At 43.1% G+C, this 18,017-nt stretch overlaps 1 protein-coding gene and 1 long non-coding RNA gene across 3 annotated transcripts; one reads left to right on the top strand and one right to left on the bottom strand.

Moving 5' to 3' along the window:
• Nucleotides 1-4,132: 4,132 nt before the first annotated feature.
• On the bottom strand, nt 4,133-15,155 carry Herpud1 (homocysteine inducible ER protein with ubiquitin like domain 1). Of its 2 annotated transcripts, none has more exons than XM_005004684.4 (8): nt 14,510-15,155; nt 11,883-11,960; nt 11,711-11,782; nt 10,180-10,310; nt 7,948-8,064; nt 7,073-7,423; nt 5,667-5,772; nt 4,133-4,883 (listed from the first exon to the last, which is right to left on the bottom strand). In XM_005004684.4, exons 1-8 carry the CDS (start codon nt 14,654-14,656, stop codon nt 4,719-4,721), a joined length of 1,167 nt encoding a protein of 388 aa, XP_005004741.1. In that variant the 5' UTR covers nt 14,657-15,155; the 3' UTR covers nt 4,133-4,718. The 2 variants fall into 2 exon arrangements, with proteins under 2 accessions (XP_005004741.1, XP_003472124.1); XM_003472076.5 differs by having other exon boundaries at nt 11,711-11,785; nt 14,510-15,152.
• LOC134475746 (uncharacterized) lies at nt 13,562-17,787 on the top strand. The gene is made up of 2 exons (XR_010046975.1): nt 13,562-13,795; nt 17,119-17,787. It is a non-coding gene; the product is annotated as an uncharacterized LOC134475746 (long non-coding RNA).
• The last annotated feature ends 230 nt before the right edge of the window (nt 17,788-18,017 follow it).

Here is an 18,017-nt window from a genome sequence, read left to right as displayed (position 1 = left end):
ATTGAATGCTCCTTCGGGACAGCTGCTCAGGATAATGGGTCCATTCATTTCTTTGCGTTTCTATAAAAAACTATCACAAATGGGAGGGAGGCTTGATGTAATGCAGACCTGCTTTCTCATAGTTCTAGCAACTGGAATGTGAAATCCAGGGGTGGAGTGAAGGTGCTTCTGGCATCTGGTGGTTGTTGGAAATCCTTGGCATCGCTCAGCTGGTGAGAATGCAGCCCCAGCTTTGCCTCTGTCTTCATTAGGGCTGTGTCCCTCTGTATCTGTATCTAGATTCCCTTCTTACAAAGCCACCCAGCATGGCCTATCTCAACTTAATTATCTCCCCAAACATCCTGTTTCCAAATAAGGTCACATTCACAGATTCCAAGTGACCATGCATTTTTGTGGATTCTATTCCATTTAGGACAACAGAAACATAATAACCCAGAAAATTCCATGAGCATGAACTCACTGCCATGCTTTGTCTGCTGTGAAGTGAGTTCCTCTACCAGAAGCAATGCTGTGTGGAATACTGTGATGATAGACAAGGCACTTGGGAGCACCAAGGGTGATAGTTTTGTGTGGAAACACTGCATGCAGAGACGGCAAATCCACACCCAGAGACACTGTTTAGTACTGATAACAACAAAGGCTTCCCCATCCACAGCAGAGATGTGCAATGTAACAAGCCTGCCACCAAGTAGCTAGCTGGTCACCACCTATTGGACTACAGCAGGGACTTAGCCCTGGTGTCTGCTGCTGGCGGACTGGGCACTCAGCAGTGGCTGTAGCCAGGTTGGCCTTGATGAGTGGAAATCCATGTTGCTGAGCAGAGGCTTAACCTTCATCCTGGTCACTATGGCCACCTTATTTATGAGTCTTTTGGGCAGTGATAAGAGTGGTGAGGAAAGGAGGGGGACAGTCACAAAGAACTTCATCCTGTTCACTCTTACAAGCTCCCTCATCTAAGGTTCCCTGATAGTAAAAATTCACATTAGATACAAGTACCATTGAGTTCTTTGCCTAGTCTAAGGTCTAGCTACATGCTTCTTTCCCAGACCTCTTGTCATCGGTTTTTTCAATAATCTCTTTCCAAATCCCCAACCATCCAGCCAGGCCACTGACCACAGCCCACGAATCAGTAGGTATTTGAACATCTGGCTATTTCTCCTTCCAAGCAATGTGCACTGTCAAATGCACTGCTCAACATTTCACTCACTAGAAAGATTCCCCTTCATCACTGTCCTTCAAGGATGTCCCAGAAAGGAGTTACAGTGTACAGCTGTCCACTCGGGCAGTGCCTGCCTATCAGGCAGAAGCATCTGTCAACCAGGACTGAGGTTTTCCCTCCTCTAGCAGTGATCATACACGCAGGCAGGAACCCAAGGACCACTATAGTAATCAGCTAGCCACTGCCACAGGTTCCTGCAAGACAGACTCTTTGAATGCTGAGTTGACTCTGCTGTCCAAAATGATCATCATATCTAAGTTGCTTTGGATATTAAGTAACACCACTTGGTCTCTGCCATTCTGGGGCTTCGTGGTCCCTATTGTGTTTAAGTACCCCATTTCAAGGGCAGCATTTCCCACTGTCATTTTTGATCTACAAAGAATGACCACAAACTCTTCTGTGATGCTGGCCTGTCTCTCAAATGTATTTCTCACAGTTATAACAGTGTGTTCTCTGAGCATTCCAAAGTTGGACAAGCCAATAATCTTTGGATTGGTTCTTTCTAGCAGTGCGATGCCCCTAAATCTTCAGCTCCCTTCCTCTAGATAGGCCAAGTAGCAGCACTTCAGTTACTTTTGGGTGTATGTTTCAGCCAGTCAAGCAATTGGCCAGTTAGAGCCCATCTCAACCCTTTCACACCAAAGTCCGGAATCTCTGCATTGTGAGGCCACATTACGAAATTCAGCCTGTCCAGATTTATGTTTCTTCGACCATTATCCCACATCCTTAATTTCCAGAAGACATCTTGCAGGCTTGGGGATTTGCTTTGTGTAACTATTCAGTGACTTCCAAGATAAGACTTTGGCCTTGACTTTCTGAAATCTCTGTTCTGCAGCTACTCAGGAGATAAGGGTTTCTTTTGTGGCTGATATGGCTTTCAGGTCATTTATGGAGAAATTGAGTTGAAATGTGAGGCCCTGGGATCATCCTTGTCTCACTGAAAGGCCTGAAGAGCGAAACTGAGGTTTCCCTGAAGAAAGAAACTAGGTCTGGGTACTGCAGCAAGAATTCTTCCCATCCTTCCTATGATTCCGCACGTGCCTGGGCAGCCTCTACCATCATGTAAGCTGAATGTTTGCATTCAGTGGAAAAACATAAATACAGTAACCCCCTTTACTCATGGCTTCATTTATCTCCAGTCAACCATGGTATAAAAATGAATACTAAATGCCTACAAATACTAAAGTTACTAGTAAATGGAAATTCTAATAATGTCAGTTTCCAAACTGCATACCAGTCTGAGTAGTGTCATGAGATCACACATAGTCTTACTGGGGGGTTAATAATCTCCACATCTAGAGTAACTGCACTGGATACTTCCTGTCCATTGGTCACTTAGATAGCTTGCTTATGAGATGGGTTTGATACTAGGGAGGGTCCCAATTATTTTCACAGTTAAAGGGGACCACTGTACAGTGGTACCAGGGTTCATGAACTTCATTTGTTCAAAGATTCTGGAAAAGACGGCCGTATTTGTGTTCAAGCAGCAAAGATGGCCACGGTTGTGTTTGTTACCCAATGCAGAATTCACAAACAAAACAAAAATTTTGCCAAATGGTTCTGTTTGTGAAACAAATTATTAACAAACAAAGGCATTCATGAACCGAGGCACCACTGCATATCCTACTTGTCCTGTTTTTGCTGGTAGGGATGTGACTGATACATATTTTGGTGACAAGCATGATTCTAGAGGAACAGAACCGTAAGGATGAGTTTACTAAATTGATCTGGGATTCCTGAAACTGGTTCTCTAATCTGACTAGATGTAACAGCGCTGATGACATACAGTATAGGACACTGGTTGTCCATAGCATGACTGGACAATAGAAACACGCAAAGGCAAGATTCTAGGTGATCATATATTTTGTTCCTTAGAAATTTTCATTAAAGGCATGTAAAATTGGCTGGCATAGGTTTTGGAGCCACCTAATGGGGATTTTAATTAACTCTCACAACCCAACACCACAGGGAGGGAGAAGTATATGGCCCGACTCCTACAGAACCAGGAGATGGCACTGCCAGCTCCTGGGGCTGGGCCTCTTGCCAAATGGTGATGGCTTCGCCGCTGAGAAGCAATAGGCTTTTCCACCCAAGACTTTATAAATTCTTAATGGTTGGTTGCTTCACATGCCAAGCCCTAATTCTGTTTGGCATGAGACAAAACCTGGCTGTGCTTCTCTCCTGCTTCCCAAATCCTTTCCCACACCTACGTATCTTCTTGCACATAAACTCTTGAACTCCAATCTCAAGCCTTATCTTCCTTCCAGAAAAGACTATTTTTTATAGTTTTTCAGTATTATCACTGCCTTCTTATAGCCACTCTGTTCCTTTTTTTGTGTGTGTCTTTTTCCTTTTTATCGGTACCAGGGATCGAACCCACAACTGCCTGCTTGCAAGGCAGGCGCTTATGCCACTGAGCTAAATCCCCAGCCCCTGCCGCTCTGTTCCTAAAGCATGTGGTTTTTAAAACTTTTTGCCACGTTACATTTTGAGATTTAAACATTGGTGGGTTCACGTATAAGCTTGTAATGTTCAAATCAGGAAATGGAAGCAAACTACAGGTGTAGTCTTAGTAAATTACAACTTTCATGGCCTGGTCAGGGGGTTAGCTCAGTGGCAGATGGGCATGCCTAGCGTGTGCAAGGCCCAGGGTTGGCTCCCTAGCACAAGAAAAAAAAAAAAAAAAAAGAAGAAGAAGAAGAAGAAGAAAGGAAGGGAAGGGAAGGGGAAAGCAGAGGAGGGAAGGAAGGAAAAAGAAAAGCTTCAGTGGCCTTGCCTTACTAGTCTTCACTAGTACAAACAGACCTTTTAAAAGCAGCATTCAGGTTACTTGAAAATAAGTGACACAACTGGTAACCACCCAGTGCCAATGGACACAGAGTAAACTGTTAGGATAACAGGATTCTCTGCCACTTAAGTCATAGCAAAACTTTATTGAACTGAAAACCCAGCAAAGGTTTCTACCTCTGCAAAGGTCCTCTGAGTTTAAAGAAAGCACTGCATTTTAAAAAGCAATTATACATAACTCTTTCCTAGAAAAGTCCTGCTAACATGTCTAGCAATTTCCCTGATTATATAAAGTAGTACACTTAGTGTAATTTAAACATTCCAACAGGAATCAGATCGTACCAGCAGAACCATTTCTGCATCTATGACGTCTATGTACAAACATACATGCAGACACACACATCTGGGAAAGTTCCTCAGGCATAAACATGCGACACCTAATGCCATCTACTTACGATGCTTATTAAACTACATACAGTATATATTAAAGCTCTTCAGAATAAAGACATGAAAAGCCCTGGGCATTTTTGTTCATCAATTTGTATCACGGCTTCTGGTCTTTCTCCGCTTTTGCTCAGTCACAAAAGCATATTATCATCCTTATGAGTTTTTTGTAATGACACTGTCGTGTCATGTCCAGGTGAGGAAGTCCAACTGGTCAGACATCTGTCCACACTTGTCAAAGTCTCTAGCCTTGAGAGCGCAAGTGGTATCAGTTTGCTATGGCAGGAGGACCTTCCGGAAGAAGAGAAGCAAAGAAAGTCTTAAAGACAAGCCATGCTGTGCTCACAAATGAAGGGCTGGTCTGCTCAGCATCCCGTACTTCCTGGTCGGCCGGGAGGCCATTGGGGTCTTCTGTTTCAGGATCAGTGCCTTCCTACAGGTGATGAAACACAAGGAGAAAGCAATTAGGGCCAGGATGGACTCCCAAGCAATGTTAGGAGAGGGCAGGCTAAGGTTCTAGTCCTTGTGCTACACGCCAAGCAGCCAGGCAGGGTCACCACGCCCCTGGGAATGATGTTATCCCAACAGAAGTCTCTTCTTGAGCCATCTCAGCAGGATGGTGCTGATAACTTTGGGCACTTTTGTATCAGAACACATTAAGTTCCTAATGTTCAACACTTATTAAATTAGTAATTAACCACTTCATTAAACATAGATAGCTGAATTTTAGCAGTTCTGAGTTAAGAAAACAATGAAAACCCAGAGTTCTAAAATCATAATACAAAGACAATTTTTTAATCAAAATATATCCTTTAGATTCATGCATTAATGTGACTTACAAAAATTCTGTTTCTGTGTTTTTTTCCAAAAATCTATTCTATGAGATATGCTTATGCACCCAAACCTTAATTAGAAAGAACAATTATCCCTTAGCAGTTTCCATCATAGAACAGTTATCAACCACTGAATCTCAAAATGTGAGCCAAAAATCATTATTTACCTATGCAAAAATGCCAACTGCCACATGAAAAAATGGATTTTATGGCATGTTCAAAGTTTTAAAAAATATCTGTTACTCTAAGAATAAACTGAAAACTATCACGAAATACCTGGCCTAAAGAAACAGTAAAGCATATGGCTGAAAATCTCCAGAGTAAGGCCCAGAGAGCCTGGCATAGCACATACCCTCACCCAGGCTCTGACAGAGGGTCCGTACCTGCGAGTTGTTGTTCGGGTCCTGATTCACCGCTTCCTGAGGAGGACCATCATTGGGGAAGTTCTGAACAGGCCTCTGTCTAAATGGAAACCACCCAACGTGGTGCCTTTAAAAGAAGCACATGAAGTCCATCTTAGCCAGCATCACAGTGGGGTCTACTCAAGAACTGAAGCTCTGCTCCTCTGATCACAGCAGCACCCTATTAGCTCCATGTGCAGTGCCATCTGTCCCTGTCTAGAGACTTCACTCATCAGTAACAAAACAGCACCTGGCATACAGTATGGGCTTAGCTGATGCTTGTTTATCTGAACTAAGCCTCACACTTAACAACCTGAACACAGAGGGTCAAACACTCACATATAAAGATCTACAATATACATATCACAGTATAAAAAAGACCTGAATTTGGTCACTCACATATATGATCTTAGGGCCTTAGAAAAACTGACTAATAGCTTTGTTTGGAAAATCTAGTTAAATTCAAGTCTTCAAACAAATATGACAAGATAGTAACAGTGATTGTAGATATATATTAAGTAGGTCCCTACTGTTTATTTTTAAAAACTAAAATGAAAATCCATTATAAAGGAAAAATTCAGTTTGAAGCACAGAGACCTGCCACTCTAGGCCTGGCTTTCTCTACTTCAGCACTAGTGACACACTGGGCATGATGTTTCCTGAGGGAGCTGTAATGTGCCCTGCAGGACATTAAGCAGCCTCTCTTGCTCTACCTCAGCAGGTGCTAGCAGGCCCACCCTCTCTAGCTGTGATAACCAAAGATGTCTCCTAACATTGCCAAATGTCTCCGGGGTGGAAGTGCACAAATAACCCCAGCTGGGCAGTACCAGTCCACAGCTGAAGCCAAACATCAGGTCTGCAAAGGTTTCCTGGCCCTTCAAGATTATGCTAACAGAGCCTGACCTTTGTCCTGGAAGGCAGCTTAGCCCACTAGAGACAAATGTGCTCTTATTCAAAACAAGTATGACTATGTTGTTGTGGTTTATGAGCCTTACTCTAAGAAGAAAAAAGAATACTCCTTTTTGTATAATCGCATGATTATGTTCTGGGGAATACACTACCAAGCCATGAATTCCTTGCACCAGAAGGGCCAGAATACCATACTATTTAAACAAACCTTCAATAACTGAAGTCTACTCAAAATAGTGTCTCTTTTTTTTTTTTTTTTTTTTTGTCTTTTTCATTTTTATCGGTACCAGGGATTGAACTCACGACTGCCTGCTTGCAAGGCAGGTGCTTATGCCACTGAGCTAAATCTCCAGCCCCTAAAATAGTGTCTCTTAAAAAAACCCAAAAAAACCCAAAAAAACAAAGTCTGTACTTGATTTGAGTCATGGAATATTGTGATTTTCAGAAAATTTAAAAAAAGAGAGAAACCATATGCTTACAGGTACATAACAACGGTGGCCCCCATAACCATGAGGAATCTGCTCAGGGAGGAGTAGAAGTAGAGGATACTGAGAAAAACAGAAAATGTAGCTGCTGAATAGGTCCAGTCCAACCAATCTCGATTAATCTCATCGTCTTCTTCCACAAGAGGGCCTCCTTGTGCATTCATTCTCAAATTTTGATTGGCTCTAGGATTAACAACCACTTGAGGAGCTGCATTCTGATTGGCTGGCTGGTTTTCAGCAGGAAACTGGTTGTGAATTGGGGCTGGAGCAGGTGTAGAGACCACAGGTATCTCTTGGGCACTTGGTGATGGGACAAAAGCTCCTGATGCTGCAGTGGCTGCTAAACTAAAATAAAAACAAAAGAGGCAGATTCATGTTGAGAGCAAAGAACTTTGAAGTCTATAATCATATTTACACAGGAGTCTTTTACTATTAACAATTTTAAGTAGGTGTATTTACACTTGATTTCTCTTTAATTTAGCAAAGAACTTCTTTACTAATAGTCATATCTATAAGCCACACAGTAAATTTCATCTGGAGTTAAATATCAAGGTCACTATAAAATTATAGTGCATTACAAATTAAAATATTCACAAAACTTTAAAAGATACCACAAATTAAAAAGGAGGCAACATACTCGAAATAAAGGCATTAACTTATGTGCTAGACAAATGCATCCAGCCATCAATACACAAAGAAGTAGCAGCTACCATTTATCCTCTTCTCCACCCACAGAACCAGGATGGACAGGCTCTGCAGTAGCTGATGAAAATACATTCACCCCTCTGCCCTGAACTTTACAGCAAAGCATGGGATTTCCCTCAGTCCCTGGGGCCATGGTCACATCCAGCATAGCAGAAAGGACTCACTACTGTGCGTAGTACTGCCGTGCATAGATCTGCTGGAACCAGGAGAGCTGCAGCCACCCATAGGTTGTGTAGCCGGAGAATTCCAGACCTTGGAATGCCCGCTGGACAGCTTCAGGCCTATGCAGAGATTAAAACAAAACAACTCTTTTTGAGTTGGTTGAGTATAAATAACAGAAGACTAAATTATAATCAGAACTCAAATCAGGACAGAGAGAATGGGCCTTATGGCTGTTACATGTTAGATAACTGTCTGATGTACTTGTTTAATACAAATACAGAAAGCATTGCACAATAAGTCCCCCCACCATGGTCCAGATCCCACAGGAAACAGGGGTCCTTGTCCTGCACAGGTTCTCACATGCCATCAACAGGGGCAACGCTGCACAATTTATACACAAATGTACAAATAAGCTGAATCTTTCTAGGCGATCAGATACCCACACCATTTTGACCAGATCCCTACCCCATTTTGACGTCTGGAGTCTCAGTGTAGGGCTAAGTCCACTAATCATCCTTAAGGAAGCAGCTTAAAAGCCACTTTCCCCCTTTAAGTCTTTCCTGAGAGAAATCACTCCCCTCCTCCCGAATACCCACTACTTCTGTCCCTAGATATGAATCTATACTGGGGCAGAGTTAGGTGTGCGTGTGGCATCTCCTGCATAGTTACTGACCATTTTGTGTCATACCCAGATTGAGGGGAGCCCAACCATCTTGTGAGACGGATGGGTTTTGCATAAAGTTACTGAACTGTATGGAACAGGGCCTCCCTGGAGACCTGGCTTGTTTCATGCCAAGCTCATGGTTTTTCAGCCATCATCTACTTGTGACAGACACACAGGAGTCACCTTAGGCTTTGTGCCTCCCTAGCAGTGACTCCTCTGGCAGCACTTCACAAAAGTTAAGTCATAACAGAATTGCAGAAAGATTATAGGGTATGTGGTCATCCCTGCAGCTTACTTCACATCCTTAAGCAAAGTTATACACAGCAGCTGTTCAATAAGTTCTTTTAAATAAAATCAACAAGCTTACATACAGTGAAATTCAAACAATGAGATATAATGTCCAATTATCTAGTTGAATAGATGGAAGAAAGGAAGCAGTTTTAAGTTGTTCTATCCAATAATGTATTCAATTATCCAGAGTTTATGATGATAGTCACTTAACCAATATTCTAAGACAGAATTCCAAAACAAGTCTTCATAAGATACTGTTTGATCACTTAATAAAGTTACAGTGCATGGAAAAGAGATAATAAAGGGTTTTTAAATTTTTTGTTGGGCCAGATGATGATGGCATTGTTATGCATGATAAGTAAAAGGTTTCTGCAATTATATAGTGAATTATGGAGGAATTAAAAAGATAACATATTTGAGAATCACTTTTAAATATTTTCAAACAGAGGGAGCAGCTGGGCATGGGGGCACATGCTGTAATTCCAACACTCAACGAAGCTGAGGCAGGAAGATTGCTGCAAATTCAAGGCCAGCCTGCACTACACAATGAGAGAGACTATGTCACAGAAAAAATGTGCCGGTGTGGTGGTACTCTTGAAATTCCCTTTAAGGAAAAAAAGAGCTCTTTCTATAACATCTGGATTCACTAAAAGTCAAATGAAAACTATGAGGAAAAGGACAAGGGAACTCAAGAGTTACAAAATTTTAACTGTACTCAGGATTATTTCTCCCCAAAGCACTTGTATTACAAGGCCTTCCAAGAGCTATAAAATGCAAACATTAGACATGTAATCACTTCTAGTTTTGCTCTAAAGAAAAGCTCTAACCGTGCTGAAGAAATGGCTTTTCCCCAGTACCGCCAACACGGGCCTTGGCAAACCACTTCTCGGTCCCCTCACTTTTCATTTCTGTTTATTATGGTAGGCAGAGCACACACCTACTCAGCAAAACCGCTGCACAGTGCTTACAGTGGCTGCTTTTTCTGCAGCAGGGCTAATTTCCTACCTACCATGAGAGCAGTTAAGCGGAAGTACAATGAGAGACAATCATGTGGCCAAGAAAAATGCTGCTGTTTTCAATACATGCATTTCCTCTTTATTTTTAAAGATATGTTTCTAAAAGGCCGTGTATTTAGAAAAAATAAATGGTGATCTTTAAAGTGACACTTTCTATTACATCAACCTTTCTTTGGTTATCCATGTGTATGCACACTTTTATTCTTAAAAGTGATACAAATGCAGGACATGTGGTACGAACCTGCTTCTGCGTTAACACTTACCTTGAGACGTTCTCCCACCCAGAGGGAGAAAGGTTCTGAAGAACTTGCCTTTGCCTTAAACCTTCGCTTGAGGAATCCCCAAGGTACTGTCCCTGATTAGGTCCACGGGGCTGCTCTGTGGATTCAGCAACCTAAGTTAAGTGTGATATGGATATCAGCACAAAGGGCCTGATGCAACTGCCTGAAATCAGGCTACAATTCTTCTGCTGTGAACAGCATATGTCCCCACCCTCACCCCTGAAAAAAATTAACCTATTCGGTGTTACTTCAAAAATATTCTAAAATTTGATCCGCACAATTTTCAATATATAGATTCTAGGCCTGGGAATGTGGCTCAGTGGTCCAGAAGTGGGTATGCAGAAAAAAACTGATTTTTTTCTGAAAGTAACTATGCTTGCAGTTTTCCTAAAACCTTCCAAGGAAGCTATCAAGGGTGAAAAAGTTTCCTGACAGTGCTCTACAATCTAACGGTACTAAACTTACTCCCAAAATTAAATCTCACCAAGATTTACAAGTATGACCCAGTGAGCAACTCAAGGAAAGAGAATTTTTGATGTTCAGGTATTTTGGAAAGAACAATTTTAATACAAATTTAAAATCATCACCACATTAGAAGATTAATGTCATATATTTAAATAAGCACGTGCATTGAAAATAAGTGCTTTTCTAAGGAGTAATAAAATCCAAGAGGTGTAAATTTTGTTGTAAAAAAGAGAGGGAAAAAAAAAAAAAAAGAAAAGGAGCTCTAACGGATATAACAGCAAGTGTGTTTGGGGGTGTTAAATAGCTGACTTTATCAATGTTTTTGGAACATTGAACACAGCTGTTTGCAGTCTCCCTGTTTGAATGTCCACCTTGTGTTCTTTGATATTGTGATTTGAGGAACTATTTTCAAGAAAATAGTGTGTAATCTACTAGCAGGTAATTTCTTACTGTTATGGTTTTTTGTTTTGTTTTGTTTTGTAGTTCTATATTGCGTGTACCCTTACGCCGCTTTGGTTTGTTTTGTGTTTTTCTCTTTTTCCTCTTAAATAAAAAAAAAAAAAAAAAAAAAAAAAAAAAGAAAATAAGTGCTTTTAACTGCCAAACATATTTTTAAAACCACACACTAAAGACTAGCCTTTTCCTATTCAAATAAATAATGAAGATAAAAATTTCCAAAAGAAATATATATTCACTTTTTTACTCTTTATAAAAGGTAATGGCTCCTTAGAAGAAACTTGTTCTGTGCCAAATTCAGTAAGAACCCATTTAGTCTTCTGGGTACACAGCAATCATAGGTCAGAGCATATCCAAGAAATCAGTGTGATGTAAATTCCACTTTCCCACTAGCTATATGGAATGGTTTGCTAACACTATAGCAACTCCTCCTTGGCGTTGCTAACAGTTGCTAATTCCTGATATTGAGGAAGAAAGAAAATATACTTAGTAAAAAAGTTGTAAAACTTGATGAAGAATTTTCTCTACCTTCCTTTATTCCCCCCTTGAGTATCTGAAGGACACAAACTATTACAATCATGAAAGTGCATACCTTCGTGCTGGCTTCTGGTATTTTTGAGGAAATCTTTACATTGCACACCAGATGCAAAACATGCCGTTTTTCCTGCTAAAAACAATAAACAGATGCCTTAAGACTTCAGTAATTCAACCTCACAAAAAGCTTTAAGATATTCCAAAATTAATGTGTAAGTGACATTAAGTACCTTTGGAAGCAAGTCCCTGAGACACTGGTGATCTGACAACAGCTTTCCAGAATAAATTAACCTCTGGTCTTCTGGACGCTAATGGTGAAAGAAAGAGTAACACAAGTCAGCATTTAGCCTGGTAAGTTTCCAAACACAGAAGAAATTGTTTCATGCAAATAATCCAGGTATGTATGTTTTCCTTCAGGATCATAGGAAAATTTAAAAACCTCACTTATTATACAACTTTTATCTAGCAAGTGCTTAACCTTAAACTGATCTCTAACATGCAATTAAATGTACAATGGCAAATTATCTCCAGTCCACAAAAACTATGGCAACATACTTAACTCCCAGGGAGACTGCTTTCAACCACAAAATCTCTAATTGTTTGTCCTTGGTTTTGTTCTTGTTTTCTTTAAAAAGCCAAACTATATTTGGGGTTCCTATAGCAACTAATTATAAAACCTGGTTTGACCTCTAAGAAAATTTAGAAAATTTCCATGATGAGCCTTCACTCAAACCACCTAAATACTGCTTCATTAACATGAAGCAACTCTAAACATAAGCCCCACAGAGGATTCCTGGCATGCAAATATAGTTACAAACATGCCATGTCGGTAAAATTTCCCAGTCACCCCAAAAGACTTAGTATCTCTATTTCAAGAGGGGAAAATCTGAGAAATCAACTCAAAATCACCTGCGGTAGCTTTAAAGTAACAGAGACTCCACACACTTTTTACACAAACCTCATTTTAAAACTAGTTTCTTTTAAACAGTACTTTTAAATAATGATTTCAAATGATATACACCAGTGTCAACACACTGGAGACCAACTAGTCAACCACTGCTGCCAGAATAATCTATTAGGCAAAACTTGGAATAAAGCTAGCTGTTCCTGCCAAGTAGCCTGAGATGATGAAGCAGGCTGTTGAAAACAAAATACAACAAACAAACAAACAAACAAACACCCTGCATTTACTTATTAACATACATCAGGACTTGAAACTACATTGTGTAAAATATATTTTGGATGTTGTGTTCACCACTATTTTCCTGACTGACGTTACAGGCAAATGTTATACACATGAATTCACAAGCCACTGTTGTAAATGTGGAGTCAATCACCACCACCCCACAAAAAAAGTTTAAAAACTAGAGCTCCTTGTGGATTTGAACTGTTTTCCCCTCTTTAAAAGCCTGAATTGGCAGTCCTAACCTAGAAAGCTGATTTGAAAAAAAATAAATAAATACATTAAGGAAACCAATAGTATAAAGGAGAACTTTTCACATTGTAGCATTTTGTACTACAGAGAAGTTTCCACCATAACCCGAGGTTTAAGCAGATTTGTGTACTTGAGAGACCTTTTGTTTACCATCTAGGTCTTCAAGCTCAGAAACAAGCAAACATCACTCCAAGCAAGGCCTTTCACAAAATGATGCAACCACAGGCTGGGCTCCCTTAGTGTATGTAAGTGACCCTAACTGCTGCTCTTCCAGCAACAAGGCCACCTGGGTTCTTGCCCACACCTGTGGTGAAACTGCAGCGTGCCATGCTGAATTCTACAGGGTGCTGGAATGGAAGCCAACCCAATATATAAGGAACCCCCAGGATAACAACTGAGAAGGAAAACACCCTCCTACGTTCTTGAGACTATACAACAAAATCAAACGGACACATTCGTCACTAAATGTTGGAGCGCTTCAGATATGAATGTACGTTTTCCCCTTTTTGCTGCCCGGGTGCCCTTTCCTGTGTGATCGTGAATTACATTCGTGTGCAAAGGGAACACTGCTGACACTTACATAACATAGGAGTACAAAGTAAATAGGGAAAGGTTCAGCTAGCTGCCTGCATCACGTGGTGGGAGGGAAGGAGGAGGGGCGGTGCAAGAGGGTGTTGTTGACAGCTGTGTCCACCAAAACAAAGCAAGGTAAGTCTCCCTAATCCAGGAACCAAAGTCTTAAAACCAGATTCTGAGCGACTCCTGCCTATTTCCTTCCTAAATCGCTCTTTGCTAGAAAGTACAGAGAGCTCCTCCCTGGGTCTAAGCAAGGACTCGAGTCCAGCGCGACAGGGAGGGGCAGCCATAGGAAGGTGGACTGGTTGAGCAAGAGCCACATCATGCTTCGGGGCGTGGACCCTGATTCTCCAGCCTGGGGTGGACACTGGGCCTCTCCTCTGCCTGCTGCGAGGCTACACTCAGAAAACTCATTTTGCATCTTTTAAAAAACATCTCCAACCAGGGGATGGAAGCCTCATTAGAATACCAAATCATGTTTGTTTGGGGGAAACTGAGGCTTGGAGGGTGAAATGACTCACCCAAGGTCAAAGTGCTGTTTCCCTGGCTTAGCTAAGGCTGGACGCCACATCTGGAGGACGAGGGAAGGGTCTGGGGAGGAGGGCCAGGGCCTGACAGCCTTTGGGTAGAGGGATGGAGGGGAGGCGCGGTGATAGGTGCCGGCAGCCCGTACGGAAGGAGTGACAGTGTCTTGGAACGCGATGACAGCCACTGGGGTAGGGCAGGAAGCATAACCACAGTTCTGCGAGGGTGGCCGGGCGAGCGCTGGCCATCGGGAGCGGCCAGCGAAGGGCTAGGGTACAGGAAAGCGGAGGTGGACATGGCATCCCCAGGGGCCCCTCTCACCGGGCGCTCGGGGTAGACGCGGCTCAGATGGGCCTTGAGACGGCCCACGCTCCAGCTGCGGTCGCCGGTCAGCTCCAAATCGCGGTGACGCTGGTTGGGGCTCTTCACCAGGAGCGTGACCGGCTCCGACTCGGGCTCAGGCTCCATGTCCACGGTGCTATGGGCTCGGCTAAGTTCAGAGATGACAGGTAGGGGGCGTCTCAACCGTTCAACGACCGCCAGCGACAGTTCACGTCCTTAAGGGCGCGCACCCCAGTCTCCCGCACCTTTTATAGACGAGCTGTGTTCCAGCTCTGCAGACAGAACTCTTTGTGGCTGGCGCCCATTGGCTGAGGCAGAGATCACCGACCAACGTGGCCCAATCAGCGCTGGGACCCAGAGGCGGAGGGGCGGGCTGACTACGTGAGCGCGGGCTGATGCAACCCTCCGCGGATGCGTCATACCGAGTCGCAGCGGCGGCTCCGGGGCCGACTTTCGTTGGCCATGTTTGGGTCAGCTGCGGCGTGCCGGGGAGTAGGCACTTAGGAGACTCGGCTCCCGATCTCGGGTTGCTGGACGCGGCGGAATGTGCGGTGTCCCGGCCGACTCCTAGTTACCAGTCTGCAAATTGTTTCCTCACAAAGCAGCACCCCGCCCTGACTGCACGCACCAAAACCCACTTCCCTCTCGCAGCCCGTCCTAGGGGAGGTTTCCCCGCCCCAGCCTGAGGCTGCCGTGCTGACGTGGGGCGCCCGGGCTGCCCCTTGCTAGCCCACGCTGGCGGGGGCGGGAGGGGTGGTCCCGCATGCGCACTAGGGAACCCAGAAGCTGCTGGCCTGAGTGTCCAGGTACTCGTTGCCAACTTAGTTGAGACTCTAAACTGGAACCTTACAACCTCAAGTGTGGGACAGCATCATTATGCATAGCCAGACTATGGCCTACACTGGGGGACACTCGAAAGGGGGCATCATTTGTAGGACATTGACACGTGCTTCCTTTAAGTTGGGGCTGAAACAGGGAGGCCAGGGATATCAGATTTCAAAATAAGCCTACAAAGACCTCTAAGTAGGAAAGAAAAACAAAAATACAAAAATCTGATGTTGCTCTGATCCCAATGCTTTTGGGACTTTTTTTTTTTTTTTTTTTTTTTTGAGTTATGGGAAGCTTGTCCGAGGTAACAGGAGGTCTGCTCTTGTTGGGCGGTATATAAGTTTGATACAATTGCCATAAGGAAGTAGCACAAACCAGATAGTTTAAGCAACAAAAATTTATTCTGGCAATTCTGAAGCTAGAAGTCTGAGATCAAGGTGACAGGCAGGGGTGGTTTTTTCTGAGGGCTGGGAGGGAGACTGTTTCATATTTCTGTCCTGGCTTGCAGTAGTTGGATGGCAATCCCTGGCATTCTTTGCTTTTCTGGTACCTGGCTCCAGTCTCTAGCTTCCTGGTCAAGTGGCATTCTGCATCTTTACACCATCCTTCCTTGCTGTCTGCACATCTGTCTCTGTCCAAATTTCGCCTTTGTATAAGGATACTATATTGTCACAGAGGAGTGACTCCCAATCTGGTATATCTCTAATATGTCAAGTTCATGTCTCTAGGTACCAAAGAATAGCTATGAGGTCAAAAGAGGCTAAGAGTAGGAAAAATTTATTGAGAGAAATTTCCTGAAAGACAGGAGGGGTCCTGAAAGCCAGTTTTCACTGAGGCTCTTTATCTGTGTATTTTTATAAATGAAAATGACCACATCTCAGACCACTCTGGGCCAAGCTGAGGTCAACCTATGGGGTTATAAGAATAGAAGCTTAGCTAATATTGATCCAACAGGGAAGGAGGCCCACAGGAAGGGTATATGTTGGGCACCACTAACTGGAGCTCTGTAACTTCTAATTTAAAGAGATCAAAGGCATTTCTGGAAGGGACAGGAGTTTGGGTCAGGGTGTTCTGGTCACCCACTCGTGCAACTTATCTAGGCTCACTGGACCAGATGGTGCTGATTAGAGTACAATCTCAAGCTGCTGTCTTTTGGGAGGCCTGCAGGCCTGGCTGTCTTCCAGTTCATCTGAGGCCACAGTTCTGAAGTGTGTCACCTTCTGTACTGACTCCTTTGAGGGTCCAGCCCCACTGTGACTGCCTGTTAATTTCTATCTAACTTAGCTGTCTGTAATAATATTACATCAGGGCCTACTCTAATGACCTCATCCTGACCATCTACAAAGACTGTTGCCAAACAGCTTCAGAGACTGGGTCCTGAGGGCTGGACTTCCAACTTCTATTTGGAGGACATGATGTGTCCCATAACTACTGCGGGTTTGCTCACCATCCACCAGCAATATAACACAGAACACAGCCATCTTGATTTAAGAAGAAAGATATTGAAGGCTTGGGACATAAATTGTCCCCATGCTCAATGTCCTGTGATTGCCTTTTGTCTTCTGAACATGGGTCCCACGGAGTCAGTCAAACTCCATACTTGATTTAAGACCTTGCAGTTTCCATCTTGAAATTTATAAGTTGTTAGTCAGCAGCTCCTGAGATCCAGGAGGAACTTAGGTGGCTAAACGAGAAAGCCACATTTGCCCGCCCTCTTACTTTTTTTTTTTTTTGTCTTTTTTCCTTTTTATCGGTACCAGGGATCGAACCCACGACTGCCTGCTTGCAAGGCAGGCGCTTATGCCGCTGTGCTAAATCCCCAGCCAGCCTGCCCTCTTGATAAACGCATCTGGTGTGAGCCAGGAGGAAAACTAGTCAGCGGCTCCCGAGATCTGGCCATGGTGGAACTTAGGCAGCTGCACAAGAAAGCGATTCGCCCGCTCTCTTGGTAAGTGCTCCTGGTACAAGCCAGGAAGAGAACCAGTCAGCGTCTCCCACGAGCCTACCAGTGTGCGGGCTGAGAATCAAACATCCCAGCCCCCTCCCCCTCTTAGCAACTGGGGTCAGAAGTCTGAGCATCTCTTGGGAGGATGACCATATTGCAACACAGCAAATATGGGGGTCTCCTTCTATCTTCTGTTTGAAGGCAAATGTTGTTTTCACTGTTTTGTTCTGATTAATTATTTTGCTTTATTCAATATTCTCTTTTGATTGGTTTTATAATGTTCTATTTTTGGTTTGGTTTTGCTATACCTAATTGACTGGACAACTATTGTGAAGATAACGAGATATACTATGGTACCTAATATTGTTATCCTGGTATCTTGCTGTGAAGTTCTGTACCAGTTTCACTGCATTGTCTTGATTGGCTTTGTTCTGTCTGGTTCTGTTGTATTTTTACTACCTTCAAAATAAAATTTAAAAAATAAGTTGTTAGTAGAAGCTCTGCATTTTCAATTTATGCTGGGCCCTGCAATTATCTGAATTCATAAATGAGGCTGGGAGAAAATGACTGACGATGATTTGGTGGTCCTAGAAACGAAGTAGTGGGTCAAGCCTCGTAAGATAAGCAGAGGAGGAGGCATCCAGGCAGGAGAGAAGGCTTTCCTTGCCAGTAGTGTGCCATCCCGGCTCTCAGTGACCATCCGTTTCCATCAGT

The sequence above is a fragment of the Cavia porcellus genome, unplaced genomic scaffold, assembly GCF_034190915.1.
Source record: "Cavia porcellus strain 051 isolate PalLab524CR breed Dunkin Hartley unplaced genomic scaffold, mCavPor4.1 scaffold_4, whole genome shotgun sequence".
Taxonomy (NCBI): domain Eukaryota; kingdom Metazoa; phylum Chordata; class Mammalia; order Rodentia; family Caviidae; genus Cavia; species Cavia porcellus.
This window is presented reverse-complemented; position numbering and strand designations above follow the sequence as displayed.

Coding starts and splice junctions, on each gene's coding strand:
- Herpud1 (XM_003472076.5), bottom strand. CDS start 14,656: ATGGAGCCTGAGCCCGAGTCGGAGCCGGTCACGCTCCTGGTGAAGAGC. Junction 11,961..14,509: donor GCGTCTACCCCGAGCGCCCG/GTGAGAGGGGCC, acceptor TTTCACCATTAG/CGTCCAGAAGACCAGAGGTT. Junction 11,786..11,882: donor TCAGGGACTTGCTTCCAAAG/GTACTTAATGTC, acceptor TATTGTTTTTAG/CAGGAAAAACGGCATGTTTT.